The sequence below is a fragment of the Pinus tabuliformis genome, chromosome 3_1 (genome assembly GCF_031772625.1).
Source record: "Pinus tabuliformis cultivar Carrire ecotype Pingquan chromosome 3_1, CPIR1, whole genome shotgun sequence".
NCBI classification, from domain to species: domain Eukaryota; kingdom Viridiplantae; phylum Streptophyta; class Pinopsida; order Pinales; family Pinaceae; genus Pinus; species Pinus tabuliformis.
In genome coordinates this window covers 568,649,353-568,666,055 of record NC_142301.1, presented here as the reverse complement: position 1 = coordinate 568,666,055, position 16,703 = coordinate 568,649,353, and the positions used below count along the sequence as shown (strand labels likewise).

Sequence of the window (16,703 nt, the reverse complement as noted above, 5' to 3'; positions counted from 1 at the left end):
GAGGTAAAGAGTCTCATGGGGACATATTTTGGTAGTCTGTAGGGGGCTAATTCACAGCCATAAATTCTGATTACTGTGTGGTTTTGGTAGAAATACCAATCACCAATGCTGTAGCTTTTGGAAAGCTGTAAAATCTTTTGCATCTCATCAGTGAATCTAGGAAGAGGAGTGCTCACCAGTAAGGAAGAAGATGGATGTATAAATAGGTCAATAAACTCGTAGTAGGTATATGGAGAGTAATAAACATGGTGGCAGACTGATGACCAAAATATTACAGACCTTCGCTTCCCCTTAGCATCCAATTTTCTGAGGAAGACTGGGAAACTATCAGGCTGATAGTATAGAAGCAAATGATATATATAGGAGGTGTATTTGAACACTCTTTCTCTCTCCAGGTTCATGAATTTCTCATGAATTTTGTCAACTATGAAGGTGGCATAATCATACTGGACAGCAGGGGGCTGCCCTGGAGCAAACATGGACAACATTACCAAGATTGTCTCATCAACATACTCACTAGTATTGAATCCTAAGATGTAGGATATCATGTCTACCAGCAGTCTCCCTGTTTCATTGAACCAAACATGTAGATAAGGAGGAGGTTGCCGGGGCTGATAATTTGGTTCCATGAACAACTGGCCAATTCTTGTGATCTTTGAGCTGGGCAGTTTGGCCCCTTGGTCAAGTAGAAGTTTCATGGAGAGAGGCACCAGAGGTTTTGTTGGCTCAAAGTTTAGCATCTCATTTATGGATTGAGGGGTGATGTGAAACAAAATAGTCCCAGATGGAGCCAAAACTGCTCTTTGAGTGGGCTCATAGTTTTCACAACACTGATGGATGAGATCAGGGAATACATTCACTTGTGGGAGATGGTAGATTGGCATGTTGGACTCCCAGATACCAAGGACATCAGCATTGCTTCTGTATCTTTTCCTTATCTCGCAAAAAGTTTCAATGTGATATTTGTTGCTCAGTTCAACTGTTTCCTTCATTTGATAGTCCCTGTCAGCAAGGGGTAGCCACTCCAACTCCCTGTGTGGTGCATTCAAGGGGGCAATATTTAAAGTTGTGGGAGTGGCCATTTTGAAGTTTTTTGTGTTTACACTTGGAATCAGGATTAGTGCAACAACAGACTGATAAAGCTTGCTTGTGAGGATTTACAAAGGAGCTGGAAAATGAGTCAAAATGAGGCTATAGTTTTCACTGTCTGTAGCTTATGACAACAGATGCAAATTTACCGGGTTCAAACAGGCTTTTGTTCTCTTTGATGAATTCACTGGGCTGATAAGCTTGCGAAGACAAACAAAGAGGGAATGGGGATCATTTTAGCCCAATGGCTGAAGTTTTTTGCAGAGGATTTTGGTGAAGGGGGACAATGCGCGGCCGATATGGAGTTTTTTTGGGAACAGGAACTTGAAAATGATTTTTCAACGATGAATTTGCTAATGGGCGCAATTTCGCAGGGTTTTCTTCGAACAGGGGGTTAATCAGTGAATTCTAGGCAGCAATTAGGTGTATGAGTGCTTTTAGTTTGGGAACTTGCAGAGTTTACGCAGCCAAAAATGGAGAAAATGGTGAAAACAGAGGTAAACAGGTAAAATCTGGGCAAATACCTGGTTTCTATGGCGCCGAGGGTGTTGAGCTGGTTCAAATGGCGAACAATGGAGTCAAAATTACAGGTGGCAGCGGCTCGGATGAGTAAATTTGAACTTGGGCGGAAGAACGACGTAAAACAACATGCACAGAGCTTCCAAATTGACCAATGAAAATGAACAAAAACAGTCAATTTGGCATATTTTACGAAAATTCGGGACTTTTGGCGCTTTTGGCGCTTTGTCAGCATGACGTCATTTGGCGGGTAGCGGGTATGGTATGGTGACGTGGCAGCCGATGTGGGCGCTGACCTGGACGAGTGACGAGGTAGACACATCGGACAGAGCAGTGGCATGGGGGCTGTCGCGGCGTATGACGTGGCAGAGGACACGCGGGCAGGGACAGAAGGCGGTAAATGGTTTTATCGTACCGCCTTTGGTACAGGGGCGGTATTTGTCAGAGCCCGCCCGACGCAATCAGAAAAGGACACGCGTCTTTTGTACGACGGAAAACCGCCATGCTATCGGGTGCTAACTCCCATACATCGAGGTGGCTCCGAAATCGACCTGGGCCGTCGGATCTGTAGGGCACAGATCAACGGTTGACGGGATGCCTACATGGTTGTGTGATACGGCACAGGGACCCACCGGTATATTGAATATTATATGAAATGGTGGGGGGTTAAAAATTTGGTTAAATGGGTTTTGCGGTTATGCACGGGGGTATCGTTTAATGTTTATTTTAAACAAAAAACTTAAATAATGAGCGGGGGGTGGACAATGGTTATTAATTTAACCAAAGGTTAAGTTAATCCCAGGTTTAGGATGCGGAAAGGCTAATGCTAAGGCCCCAAATGGACCTAGCATTTCCTTGACTTTGTTTTCTATGGCTATAGTGCCAAAGGGTAGAATATTTAGTATTTTTTGGGGTTTTTACACAGTTTTTGTAGAAATAGGGATGGGAAAGTAGTTTAGGGAGCTATACAATAATATTAGAAGTTAATATGACCTTGTGAAGTGAAAGTGTAGGGAAGAGGCTGAGTCTAAGAAATGAAATTTAGACATAGGAGTGAATGGAATGTGAAGAAATGACTTTTACACAAGAAATGTGGCTTCTTTTCATTGAGGAAAACCAAAACTTGACTTGATATTTTACAAAAGTGAGGTGAAAACAGGACTGGTTGGGCAGATCCCAAGGTCCTCCAGGGGTGTTAGTGAGAGACTTTTAGGGGGGAGTGAAGGGGAATTAGACATATTTCCAAAGTTCTGCCACCAAACAACTGCTTTGACACTTCTGTCATCGATGAGATGAGCTCTTTTTGATAGTACAAAGGTGATCCAAACCTTGCTTCTGCAACCTCCAACTACCTACTCAGCCTAATATACCTAACATTTTTTCTTCCTTTTGAATAGGTGCACTTAGACTTGCAAACCCTGATTATTCTCTTTTCTTTTGACTGCCCTCCTATCTAAATCTACCCTTATTTCTTGCAAGGGCCCAGATTAAGCAGTTGGGCCCCTGAATTTCTCTACCTATCTACTCATCTGCCAAGCTTAAACTGTTTGGACATATATTCTTTCTCTATTCTACAACAACAATTTAAACATGGCATGGTCCAGATTGAACTATTGGGCCATCCACCAAGCTAGCAGTGGCATTTTGGCTAACCACTTTCCTGGTCTTTCTTTGGGGTTCATTTCTATTATTTTATCTGACCAATTGATTTTTCTTGCCCTTTGATTATTATTTTAGGGCATACCCTCTTCACATTTTTTAATTTTCCTTATTTGAAGCTTTTACAAAATATGGAACTTTTGCAGCATGAAAAGATGAACATATTTGGCACTTCCCAGGTCAATCATGAAAAATGAAACCTATTGGTATAGGAACCTAACACATACATGGAATTAAGGAATACTAAAGTAAGTATTATTTCCAAGTCTCCCCTTCAATGCCTACATTTACATCATTACAAACATTATTACAAGAATCATAAATTACATATAGTCACGTCTATCCAGATGGTCTTCCTCGACACTTATCCTTGCTTTGAAGTCTCCTAGACAATGCTCTTTTCACCACCACAATCTCCAAGCTTCCCATTCAAATCATTTAACACATAACCACCTATAACCATATTTAATTAACTTTAATTGATGCTTCTTGATCTCCCCAAGGAAAATATCGATATTGGACCGTATTCAGTTGTCAATTATGTAGTTGACCTTTCTACACCCATGGATCTCATAGCACAACCTGTAATTGACTCTCTTGAAGCATGGAGCACAAAACGACCCATCAACGTATAACAGATTTACACAATTAAACTAGTGATACTTTCTTGGCACTAAAGAGCTTCGAGAACCACTAATTTAGTTTTATTTCTCTATTCATCAATTGGTTCTACACTTTTAACATTCCACACAAACCAAAATCAGAAACACCACGACTAAAAAACCAATTGCCATATTTGTTTCTGATACCCATCTTTTTACCCATGCCTGGAAAAGACTAAAACCCATAACAGTGAAACTAATCAACCTCTATGCTCTGTTTTCTATTGACTTACCGAATGTATAAAGTACAACTAAATGAATTTGCAAAAATAGCTAAGGGAAGGCTCTCTATTAATGGTTATGACCAAACCCAAATTAACAGTCACAATAATCATAAATTTTCAACCACATAGATCAAACAATGACAATAATTTTCAAGTTCTTGTTTGATGGGGCCACTGGAATTTATAGTGTGTTTAATGATTTCCTTTTTACAATGACACTTCCTCCAGCAACACCATCGAGTAGAAACACCATGAATTTACAGGAGAAGACATTGTGACCATCGATTCTATTTCTTACACTAACCCAATCCATCCTATCCATATGTATCAGCTGTAGCACTGCTTAAAGCCATTTTTCCTGAAATCAGAATATCTAAGGGTAGATCTTCAAAAGGCTCTCATTACACAGTGGCTACAACCAAACTACAACAAAAGTGCAAAGAAAAATCAAAGGTGGGAAAATGGTGTTTCAAGGGACCTTGACAAAAATGGGAACTTTATACAATGTTCATGAGGGGAGTCATTTTCCTCATGTCATCAAGTGTCTCATGGTCTCAAAATCGAATCTTGAAATGTCTGTTGTCATTGTTTCCATCCACTAAAAATAATTTTCAGTTTGAGCAGAGGGTGAGTATAGCATGAAATACAATGCCTCTGGTATAGCACTAAAAAATTTGCTAGAGTGTGAACAATGAAGGCCCCCACACCTTTAAATCTCATAGCGAAAGATAGTGTTCGAAGGTCTTCGAATTCCTCCAAAGAAATGTTCAGCAACATATCCACACACCCCATCCAATTTGATTATTAGAGGATACCCATGACCCATGGAAGCAATTTGTGTCATTCCATGATAGTAAGAAACGAGAGGTATAATCACAAACAATCTCTTTCCTGGTAGCTCTTTTCTAGTGCATACGGCAAAAACACATAGGGAATAAATCTAGACATAAAATAAAATTTACTCACACAATGAAAACTAAACACTCTAATGGGCTATCTTATTTATGTACAAAGAACCAAAAAATATCAAACCTCTTCCATCTTCCTGAGCCCTCCCATGAGGGATTCAATCCCATACAGGCTCTGATACCAACAAGAAAATTGGAGGAGTAGTCATTGTACAAAGATTACTCACAAAACTATTTGTATTATTCACCAAAACCAAATTACAAGCCATATAAATAGTGCTCATGAGATCCAACAGATTCCAAAGAAGGAATTGCTTTTTGAGAGAATCTCTCAACAAAACCACAAAACTGATCTACCTATTTACTAATGTAAGCATTATTTCCAAGTGAGACATGTTAGGTAAACCTGGTCTTTAGAATTTTATTTTAAAGGATTCGACAATTGTAGGTAGAAATAGGAGAAAAAGGAGTTGTGGCAGAGGACCTTACAATAGAAAGGCTACAGAAAAAGGTTGTTCCATCTAAGGTTTCAAGAAAGTAGAGTTCAAAGGAACTCCTCAAGGAAAGGTGAAGAGAACAAGAGAAGTTTTGAAAAGGTGAGAAGTAGGTGTAGAAGCCCAAAAGAGCAAGGAGTGCTCAGGAGGTTCTAGAGGAGTGAACTAGAGGAATACAAAAAGGCCAAGCTATAGAGAAATCTTGGTAAGGTATTGGGGCGACAAGTTAATGGAGAAGACTTGTTGCTAGGGCTTGATTGCAGGTCACAATGGGAAAGAGGAAGCTCACGAAGGAGGAAGAAAGATCATTGTTGATAGTCATTTTGAAGGTGAAAGTGTAAGCTGCAATAGAAGAAAACATGATTCGACAATGAATGGCATAAGAGGAAGAATGAATTAATAGGAATTTGACAAAGAGTTTTTTGAGTTAAAAGCTCATTATGATAAGAAAGCCACTTGAGAAATGGAAGAAGACTATAGATATGGTTGGGTGTTAAGGAAGATAAAGATAAAATGAACTGTGCTACAAGAGAGGTTGAAGCACCACTTGAGCGCCTTGTTTGGGAAGAAAGAACTAAGGAAAACTAAGTACAAGGGATAGGCTATTTACATTTGTGAACTAGAGTAAGGACCACTCCTTGGTGAAGAGGATGATGGAGATGAAGAGAGGAGACTAATGGAAAGACTCATGGACACTGTAAAAAGTATAGAACAACATATGTTTTGAGAATCATCAATAAAGGCCCAAGAGCCTCACATTTTTAAAACTAATTAACTGTTTTCATGTGCATGACATGCAAAACACAAAGCTAGATAATCATTACAAACCATCATGAAGGAAGGGGAAAGTGCATAATTTTTCTTAGGGGACGAATGCAATAGTAGAGTTCCAAAAGAAGCATCCCTTCAAGTGAATGAGGTGGATGTAGAACAATATTTGAAGGCAATGCTCATGGAGAAATATAAAGAAATAAATAGGTTGGATGAATTGCAGCAAGAAATGAGAAAAATGAAGAATTTACAACTAGTGATGAGGAATGTTCGTGTATATCTAGTCAATAAGAAGTACCCATAGCATCTAAGGCACAAAGATAATCCTTGATTTTCAAGCTAATTATGTGCTTGTAGGTATAGAGAGATATAATAAATATGAAGCTCTCATTAAGGAGACATAATATATGCCATTTCCTAGAAATAGTGGTGAATCTCGAGGACAACATTCAGAAGAAGTAATTAGAGATCTTGAGAAAGAGATGAGAAACTTAGAGGAATGGCTAATAAGGGTTGAACCTTGCATGGACTCTGAAAATCTAGTTCAAGATAGTCTTCTAATTTGGATGAAGAGTTAAATTTCCTAGAAGAAAGGATAATATATTTAAAGGTTCCTATTCAACATGAAAAATTGCAGTTGGAAGAAGATTAAGCATATGGACCAACATTAAATAAGGGTTTTACAACTATTAGGCAAGAGGAAGACAATGAGAAGAGACTGAATCAAGGGAGAGTTCAAAACAACTTAGAGATGTGAGAACAAAGATCTAAAATAAGGCTAGAGAGCCTTGTATTTTAAAATCTAACAAGTTATGTATGGAGGATGGTATCAAGAATGAAAAGTGATGATAGTTACCTATAGCGACCATAATGATCGGAGGTGATGAAGGATTTCCTTCTCAAAACATTGGAGGAGGAAAAAATTTAAAACCTATAAAAATGGAAGATGAGACAACATTGTCTCATAGAGAGGATCAAGGAGAAACCCATACAAATACAACCAATGAAGTTATTGGAGTACAATTTCAAGAATCGGTGAGCAAGGAAAAAAATGACTTATATTGATATCCAAAAGGAAGATCAAATATATGATCAACAAAAACATTTAGATGCAATTCTCATTAAATTTGAAGAGGTTAGATTGCTAGAAAAGTGAATTAGGGTAGAGATAATTTTCTATTTCTAGATTGATTATGTGTTTGCAAGTGACAAGGGATCTAAGACAAGGATGAGAATGTATCATGTAAACAACATTTTATTCCATTTAGAGAAGGATGACGACAATAGGAATAAGAAGATTCCAACATATGACATGAGAGATGGAAGTAATAAATTTCAACTGAGGAAAGAGCTAGATGACGAGATTGACAAGATGTGGATGCTGATGAGAAATATCCACAAGAGGAGATATGACTAGAATATACAGACAACCAATCATAGAGCATAGCTAACCATGTGAATTTACCTCAACAAGGCATATAGCGTAATGCAAAATCAAATTTGGGATCCTGGAAGACTGACATCAATAGTGAGGCAATAATACAGGCAAAATTATGGACAACAACAACATTATGTATGGGAACCTAGATGAGTAAACAAATTGAAGGCACATGCCCAGGAGGAAATGACATATTTCAACTTGGGGAGTCTGATGCAAGAGCATCAATCCCTAGGAAAACCTTTTTTTTCCCTAGACCCAAAGGGGATGATGTAATTTCCAAAAGGAATTGAATTTCCATCAAATGTAATTTATAAAAATTAAAAATAGTAGGATGTTTATGTAACTCCAACTATTCAGACTCTAGCTATTATGGATATTACATTGTTGGTTTTTTGGGCCATGTGGATCTTTGTAAAAATGTCATGTTCTGGGTGAGATGTTAAGAGTATTGGGACACATGTCAAAAAAATCTTTAGTGGTTGAAATATATTCTTCCCAATAGTTAGAGATAGATAATGTGTGTACAATTTAGGATTCAAATTGGGGGTAGACATACCTTAAGAGGTAGCCTAGTAAATAGAGCTCAAGGAGAGAATAACATGAAGCTCCTACAAGGTGTGAATGCAGGTCATGTATGTCCATCTAAATATATTATGTTTGCTAAGTTAGCTTTGAGTCTTCGTAGGTTGATCTTCCTTTTTAATGTGTGAATGCCCTATGTGTAATCGATCCTTCCTCAGTTGTGTAAGTGTTATGAGCTTTATTAAATCCCTGATTAAAAGTTAGTTTGGGGTGATTGTGTGTGATCCATTAATGAGAAAAATAGAATGAGCCTATCTTAGTTCTATTATTAATTAACTCCTTGAGTTTAGATCCAAAACCAAAGTTTTCTGATGCAACATTTATCAGAAGCGAGAGAGGTCGCAAGGTGATCAAGTCAAATTGAATCACTCACATGTAGAGGATAGGTGTCGACCATAATGCAGTTGATGTTATCCAACTCAATAATAGTTACATAGGATTCCAGTCATATCAAAATTGATTTGAAAAATAGGGTCAAATCTGTCCCACAAGGGTTAAGTAGTGAAATTATCATTGTTCATAAGGGTTATGTCCATTGATAGAAATCAGTTAAAATGTCTGCCATGAAATTGTTAAAAGTTTGTTCAGTAACAAAATACAGGAGGCTTTCAATCTAGAGGTTCATGCGTTGCATTTAGATCTACATTCTGGATTTCAATGTCACATCTAAACCATAAGTTGTATCCAGACCTTGTCCCACCTCAAGCATTTGAAATTTTATCTAGATCGCAACTTATCCGAATTCAAATGAATATCTAACATGGGACCTACATTCAATAATCCAAGGGTGGTAGAAATATGGCCTTCAAGTAATTTGATATTCTAAGTGAAACCCATATTTCTAGATCAATAGATCAAAAACTTTATCCAACGTGGACTGTACAAAGAGAACTATTCATATAAGTTAATCCAGGCATGGAATCCCAGGTCAAAGAAAAAAGGTGATATATGGGCCACGAACCTTGGATGCAATTTCTTTGAAAAGATATTTGAGCCTCAACTGTTGGATATAACAACCAAGGAAGAAAAGGTATCTGGTACAAGAGACCTCCGAGGCTTTGGAAATTTGGCAACCACCGAATCTGACCGGATCCAAATCTCGGAAGAAAGGTGGATTTTTGCGAAATCTATTTATAATATGAGAACATTGAAAGAAAAGGATTTTGGGCTTAAGCGCCTTTCACGTGAAGTTTTTGGTATGGAACACAATCATATGGTGGGTTCTAGGTGAGTCGCAGGTGCTAAATTGAGTAACGATGTTTGCAAATCGCGTGATCAAATTCAGTGAAATTTAAGAATTTCGTTGCAAATGAAAAAAGGTATGGAGACCACCATTTCAGTTGAGTAGTGGATTAGAATCATCATGACTAGTTAAATTCAGAAGATTAAAGTGATGGACCATGAGATCAAGCACAAAGGACATACACTGAATGAGAAAGTTTACACTAATCATCCTTCTTATTAGTTATAAGTTGATTCTTTTGATTTTGTTTTATAATTGACTTGAAAGTTCTTCAAACACATGCAATGCAATGCAATACAATATGTGATAACTCATCCATTCATACTATGGTTCTCATCTTAATAATCCAAAACTCTTAATCTTTAATAGAAAAAACAGAAATCATATAATAACATAACTAAAAAATATCGTACTCATAAATGTGAAAAACATTTTCCAAAAATAATTAGCCATACTTTCTTTATGTTATCTTTATCTTCATCTCCATGTCTCATGGCTCAAGTGAACTTGGGTTTTTATACATGTCACTTGGTATATTAAATTATCAAGGAAATCAAGGGACAATAATGAGAATCTTAATCTTCATGTTTTCGTCATAAATATATTTTCATTAAATTTGAAAATCTAATAACCAAGTCACCATTCGAGTTCAACTAGATATGAAACATGAACTTAATTTAAGAATTCAAAATGCATATTACAATTAAGATATCGTCTTTATCTTCTCCCTATCTCCCTCTTGTAGTAACATAGTAACCGTATACGTAATCTAATAGTTATAAAAAAAAAAAGAGACTATTGTGTAAACTTGTAACAAATTGTGTTTCAAAGCTTAAAGGAGAATAAAATTATTTTCACTATTAGCAAAACATTTCGAAAAATTATATTAACATCGTGTCCTAACGTGACACATACATGGCATTAAGGACTATTTTATGGGCGGGGTCTTAACATTACCCAAAGGCCAATTCTTTAGGTGGAATTTTTGGAAGTGCTGACCATGACCATGACACATAAAAGGATGAGAAGAAATCCAGAATGACTAGAACTTTCGTTACCATTCCAAACAGTTGTACTCATAAACTCATCTTCCCACTTGCGTGAGGTTGGAGCTGTTGTCGCTCCACTTCATGTTGTCCACCTGGGAACAGATAGGGTCGGTCTCCAAAGAAGCAATTGTCTCTGAAATTGGAAGATCAGACTCATGTATAATAGCACTTTTTATCTCTGCCACTACTTCACTTGCGCTGGGCCTATATGATGGCCTACTCTGAACACATCTAAGCGCTAGTTTAGCAACTTTAGCAACGGATTCCATGTCGTAGTTTCCATCCAACCTCCTGTCTATGATAACCGCTATGTCCTCCATCTCTACATATCGCGTGACCTGCAAATGCGTCCGATTATAATTATGGGTAGACTTGCTGAATATGCGCTTGAAAGTCATAAATTATGTTCATGTTGCTTTCTCTAGAATGATCAATAATCAAATTCATTACCCATTGAACGATATCGAGTTCATCTTCAGCTACATTTGCATTTATGGGTGATCTGCCAGTTAGGAGCTCTAACAAGACCACACCGAAACTATATACATCGCTCGTCTGTCAACATAAGAGTGCGAAGATACCTGCGGTATAGATTCTCCTCAAAATGTTAAGCTATTCATGTACACTAAAACAAAAATGAAACGCCCTTTACTCTTAAAAATTAATGCAATTCCACAGTAAGAGTAATAGGAAGGGTTATGTATATGGTTTACGCTGGATCGAGGTATCCTAGGGTTCCTTTCACAATAGTGCAGGTAACATGAGAAGCATCCCCACCAGGTGTCAACCTTGAAAGACCGAAATCGGCAATTTTTCCATTCATATTGTTGTCTAGAAGGATGTTGGCTGTCTTGATATCTCTATGAATTATCTTTGGGATGCAACCCATATGAAGGTATTCCAATCCTTCGAACACAAATCGCTGGTTAGCTGAGAAATAAGGTAATCAATAGATACAAAAATATATGTTCATTAAATGCTTTAGGAAAAGTGTTACCCTGTGCTGCATTTAAAGCTATTTTGATCCTGGTTTCCCAGTTGAGCTCAAAAGTAGGATCTGGAAAATTAAAAACCAAAAGAGTTTCCATTACTTGGTAATTTTAGCACGTTATATGCACCCTTCAATCAAACATGCTTCTAAGCAATATATTTACCATAAAGGCGGTCTCGTAGGGACCCTCCGGGCATGTGCTCATAGACGAGCATAAGCTCTCTCGATTCAATACAGTAACCGAGTAAAGTCACCAAGTTCTTATGATGGACTGTAGAAAGAAGATTAACCTGTTCACCAAGTGAAGTCAATGGCATGAAATTTGAATTCCAATCATTTTAATTATTACTTAATAGTGCAGCCAAAACATTATTAGGTTAAGTCCAGAAATCGGACCATATTACATGATTTAAGGATTTAAAACTTACCTCATTCAGGAACTCCTGAACACCTTGTTTGGAAAACGAGGAGAGTACTTTTACAGCTATACGTTTTCCTCGTTCCAATTGACCAAAGAACACAGATCCAAAGCCCCCTTGCCCTATTTTCTCCCTAAAGTTTTGTGTGGCTGCGATTATCTCTTGTAGAGTAAATACGCGAGACTTTGTTGTATTTGGCAATACGATCGTTGAGTTGTCTGCACTTTATCAATCAGGGTTAAATTAGGACAGCCTAAGATTGCTTCAATTCTGGGGGTCTACCTTTACTACGTCTCATATTAGAAATAGTAAGATTGAATATATTTCCTGACCTTCGTACAACGCGCTGCCCTCTTTTCTCCTGGTTTTCTTGCAATGCAAAACAATAGCCACCATGAACACTAAAACTATCAGTGCACTTCCACTTAATGTCAGTCTGAGGGTGAGCTTCACCCTGTGGTTGTTTGGATTTGACGGGATAGTTAAATAGCGGTTCCCAGAGTATCTGTAACACATCAAACGAAGTAGACGTTCCGTCAAATCTCTTCAGTTTCATCACTTTCTCAGGTATTGGTTGCTCGGATATTAAAGCAAACATGAAAGATGATACAGAAACTGCAAAATAATAGAATGCGAAGCTGTTGTTAGCCCCTGCAATATTACAATCGATAAGAATTTAGATTTACCTGAATACCAATGAAGGATTGGAGAGAAGTTGCGGAGGAATTTCCCCACTGAAATTATTATTTTCTATAAACCTGTGAAATGATTGCTCTCTGTAAACCTGTGACCATAAAACTGATAGGAAGGAGAAGATTGATGTATGATTTTACAATAAAAAAATGGGAGAGAGGCGTACAACTCTGTAAGGTTTGCGAGTCCAGAGAGCCAGTCTGGAACTGTACCGGTCAAGGTGTTGTTTTGTAGATGTCTGCACAATAAGAAAATTATTAGATGCCTAATTAAAATGATGACCAATCCCTGTTTTCGTAAAAGTGTAGACTTGCTCTTATTGTGAACAGAGTACTTACAGTCTCTCCAACATGGTTAAATTGGAGAAATTTGGCAATGGTCCCGTAAAATGGTTATTCTCGAGTGACCTGGTTATGTCAACACGAATCATGGATGAGTTTCACTTCCAGTATGGTATTTAAGGGCCAGAAATGTTCACGTCATAAGACCTCGGAGATCATCAATCTTATATTGTGTTTGTCAAACTCTGAAGAATGCCAGTGAATTTCACCACTAAATTACACCACTAAAACTTTTCTGCTCTATAAACCTGGAATCGCAACAATGAAAGTAAAGAAAAGATTGAGTATAATTTTATAATCAAAGGATTGGAGAGAATCATACAAATCTTTAAGGTTTTCGAGGCCAAAAAGCCAGTCCGGAACGTTACTGGTCAAGTTGTTATTTTGTAGATATCTGCACCTTAAGCAAAATAAATGGACGTTTCACCAAAATCAGTATAGGCTTGTGTATAATTCTTTTATCATTTAAAATTTATTAATTATTCTACATTAATGATAACAAATTTAAGCCCGGCTACATTGGATCCTTTAAATGGTTATTCAAGTTTAAAGTGAATTGACAATGATATCATTTTTTAAATGTTATCACATACTTTACTTAGAATAACAATCAATCTAAGAAATTACAATCCATATAAATTTTAAAAAAGCGTGAGGTCTATTCTCTTGAGAACGAAGTGCTTACAGTCTCTCTAACATCGTCAAATTGGAGAAATTTGGCAATGGTCCCGTAAGAGAGTTATTCTCAAGTGACCTGCTTATGTCAACACCAATGGATGAGTACCACCTCAAGTATTTACAGTGAAATACAAGTTATGATCACTTCATAAGCAAACTCCGAAAAATATCCTAGAACGTATAGACCATAATGTATGCTAAGTTCGAAGAAGTTACATTTCACTGAAGATTTAAAATCGTGATGCATATTTCTGGAAGCGATTTCTTAGGATACAAAACTATGGTACGGGTACAGATAGCCCAAAAATAATAGAATTTCCTTACAGGTTGACTCATGCAGTCAATTCTCCAATATTCTCAGGTACCGATCCACTAAGATTCCTTCCTGACAAATTCCTGCTAACATAACATTTTCTTAACCTCTTATATTATCAAACATAATTTCTGTCAGTTTTACAACTTCAGACATAAAAGAATGAATGGTAAACAATTAGATTTACATTTCTGAAATTCTTACGACCGAAGTGCTGTTGTCACAGGAAATTCCTTTCCACCGGATTAAATAGCAAGGATCGGAAATCCAATCTTTAATGCCGAATTTCGTTTTGAGAACCTCGAGAGCTTCAACTGCAGCGTAAACAGTATTTGGTTAAACTTTATTGGGAATTTTAAAGTGAATTGTTCTTGATTTATGACTAAAGGCCACGTACCATCTTTTGAACATGTCTCCAGTTCAGTATAAAAGACGGAGTATATCTCCAAACCATTGATTGTAGGACGAGTCGAATTAGTGAGTGCAAAAAGTTCCACGCCGAAAGTACTGGATTGTGTGTCGTTAATCAGAAATTCTTTTTCTAAGCCAGAATAATTCTGAACCATACTAATATTAGAAACTGTTTTACCATTTATCCCGACAGAGAAGGTCATATTAACCGGCTCGACATGTGCAAAATATAACAGCAATAACGACTTTTTGTGCCCTCGTCCAAGAAAATTTATAACCATAAGGTTAGTGTTGCTTATACCCGCCGTTTGCATCACAACAGATGGAGGAAGGTCTTGGATATTGTTTGTTGAAATTGGCTCTTGCGCTGTTACAGTCTGTATATCAGGACCAAGATCCACTCTTTCCCATGTTGGGTATTTTTGATGGGGAAAATACCAAAAACCAAATAAACAAACACACAGAGACAATGCTCTGTTTCTTTTGCTCCAAGATCTTTTGTGCACACAGAAGACTTAAAAGAAATTTCACTGAGAGACAGAGTATTTCACCACCATTAAAGCATTCTATTCATTAAAACCTGATGCAAAGATTTACCACTGTAAAATCCCTTTTTATATTCACTGGTGTGAAAAACAACTTACTGCTGTAATAAAAAGATTTACATAAGTTCACTGCTGTGAAAAGAAATTTACACAGAGTTACAAAAATCGCTCCACCATTTCCTTTCTGCACTGCTGTGCAAAACCACACATGGTTTTTGCTATTCCAAAAATTACATCACCTGGTTCTTCTCATTTTACACACTGCTGTGTGATTTTCTTTTACTGCTCCGTCATTCTTTTTCACTGCTGTGAAGAATAATTTTTTTGTTCCTCCCGTGTGCAATACATAACATTTTTTTTAAAAGTCAAAACAAAAAACATTAAACTTATTACATACGATTTCCTATTTAATACATGCCGTATATAAATATATATAAAAACATATATTATAACATGCCCATGCTCATATTAAAAGAGCCTCACCAAAATCTTGTACCAATCATTAAATTCTTTTACCTACGGCGGTCAACCATAAACCTTTTACTCCACGCAAAACATTGAATTGATGTGGGTTCGTATGCAGCTCCAGGGGATCAACGGCGGAGAACACGGGAGCAAATCCAACGGTGGAGAACAATATCGGAAGACCAACAAGTGCTGAAAGTTAACCTCCGAGATTCTTACGTTGCGTTACGTCAGGGGTCAACCACGCGTCAGCTCCATATTTTCTCGGAGCTCCTTCCCGGATTATTCCTTCGTCGGCAAATAGCTCCGAGAAAATCCGGTGAACGGTTTCTGGCTTGGTTCACGGTTTTTCTGGGTCTGCGTTGAAATTAGATTTCAACATCCCACAGACGGTCGAACTTATCTTGAGTATACCTGCTTCACCATGCAAAGGTATTTAGACTACAGAAAAAGGTATCACACTTGCAGAACGGCACATTATTAAGCACCCCGGCTTCGCATATTTTTTATCTAAAACTTATGGCGCTTAGAATTTCCGTACGCAAAACATGACAATTTCAAAAATTTACCTGACCAGCGATTCTCCACCAAAATAACTTCTTGATAGTAAATCCAACATTGTTCCTGGCTTAGCCTGTTGATACATGCCATTCCTGAGGGTCCTCAATTCGATAGCAGAGATAAAGGGATCGTTACTCGCGGAGGTTCTGATCAAGCAAATATATAACACTGTTCCAGAACTAACAAAGACTTCCTCATAGTAGAATGGATCTATATTTGTCAGGTTTGTGATTGGTATGTTTTGCACAGCCAACATACCCAAGGTCTCAATAGAGTAAGAGAAGGCTAATGTTGACGATTTTTGAAATCCCGTGTAATTTCCGACGGCGAACCATAACCTTAAGAGGTAAGGCACATTGGCAACCACAGGCAAGTGATAACAAGATTTGTTGAGAGGCTGTGGGAAGTAGCGTAGGTATTGAATGAAAGAACCGCCAGCTTGCTGAGAGACATCCCCTATGTATGCTGTCTCACCGACGTCCCCTATGTAATTAACATCAGTTACCCAAGTTATGTTGTTTTCTGCGGTATGATTTGTTTGGCCTCCACAATCGATACTGAGAAATCCTGCTGCGTCAAAATATATTTTGTGAAATCAAGTAATACATAAACATGAAACGATCCACGAGCAGTGATAAATAAACA

General features: G+C 37.5%; 2 protein-coding genes across 3 annotated transcripts; both read right to left on the bottom strand.

Moving 5' to 3' along the window:
* Positions 1-10,431: 10,431 nt before the first annotated feature.
* On the bottom strand, positions 10,432-15,864 carry LOC149188262 (putative LRR receptor-like serine/threonine-protein kinase At1g67720). 2 transcript variants are annotated; one of them, XM_089411622.1, is made up of 15 exons: positions 14,474-15,864; positions 14,264-14,390; positions 14,088-14,159; positions 13,771-13,839; positions 13,408-13,485; positions 13,083-13,151; positions 12,911-12,982; positions 12,738-12,809; positions 12,384-12,556; positions 12,061-12,269; positions 11,796-11,922; positions 11,639-11,698; positions 11,355-11,547; positions 11,092-11,222; positions 10,432-10,979 (listed from the first exon to the last, which is right to left on the bottom strand). In XM_089411622.1, the coding sequence occupies exons 4-14, from the start codon at positions 13,782-13,784 to the stop codon at positions 11,180-11,182; spliced, it is 1,110 nt and encodes a 369-aa protein (XP_089267748.1). In that variant the 5' UTR covers positions 13,785-13,839; positions 14,088-14,159; positions 14,264-14,390; positions 14,474-15,864; the 3' UTR covers positions 10,432-10,979; positions 11,092-11,179. The 2 variants fall into 2 exon arrangements, with proteins under 2 accessions (XP_089267748.1, XP_089267749.1); XM_089411623.1 differs by having other exon boundaries at positions 13,408-13,479; positions 14,264-15,864.
* LOC149188263 (putative LRR receptor-like protein kinase At1g51890) lies at positions 14,096-14,690 on the bottom strand. The gene is made up of 3 exons (XM_089409910.1): positions 14,474-14,690; positions 14,264-14,390; positions 14,096-14,159 (listed from the first exon to the last, which is right to left on the bottom strand). The coding sequence occupies exons 1-3, from the start codon at positions 14,688-14,690 to the stop codon at positions 14,096-14,098; spliced, it is 408 nt and encodes a 135-aa protein (XP_089266036.1).
* Positions 15,865-16,703: the final 839 nt, after the last annotated feature.

Excerpts from the sequence above, each read along its gene's own strand:
- LOC149188263 (XM_089409910.1), bottom strand. The coding sequence starts at position 14,690 with ATGACCTTCTCTGTCGGGATAAATGGTAAAACAGTTTCTAATATTAGT. Across the intron at positions 14,391-14,473 it reads GGAGACATGTTCAAAAGATG|TTGAAGCTCTCGAGGTTCTC; the intron begins GTACGTGGCCTT and ends TTTACGCTGCAG. Across the intron at positions 14,160-14,263 it reads GTCGTAAGAATTTCAGAAAT|GAATTTGTCAGGAAGGAATC; the intron begins GTAAATCTAATT and ends TTATGTTAGCAG.
- LOC149188262 (XM_089411622.1), bottom strand. Across the intron at positions 11,699-11,795 it reads CCTACGAGACCGCCTTTATG|ATCCTACTTTTGAGCTCAAC; the intron begins GTAAATATATTG and ends TTAATTTTCCAG. Across the intron at positions 11,548-11,638 it reads AGCTTTAAATGCAGCACAGG|GATTGGAATACCTTCATATG; the intron begins GTAACACTTTTC and ends TTGTGTTCGAAG.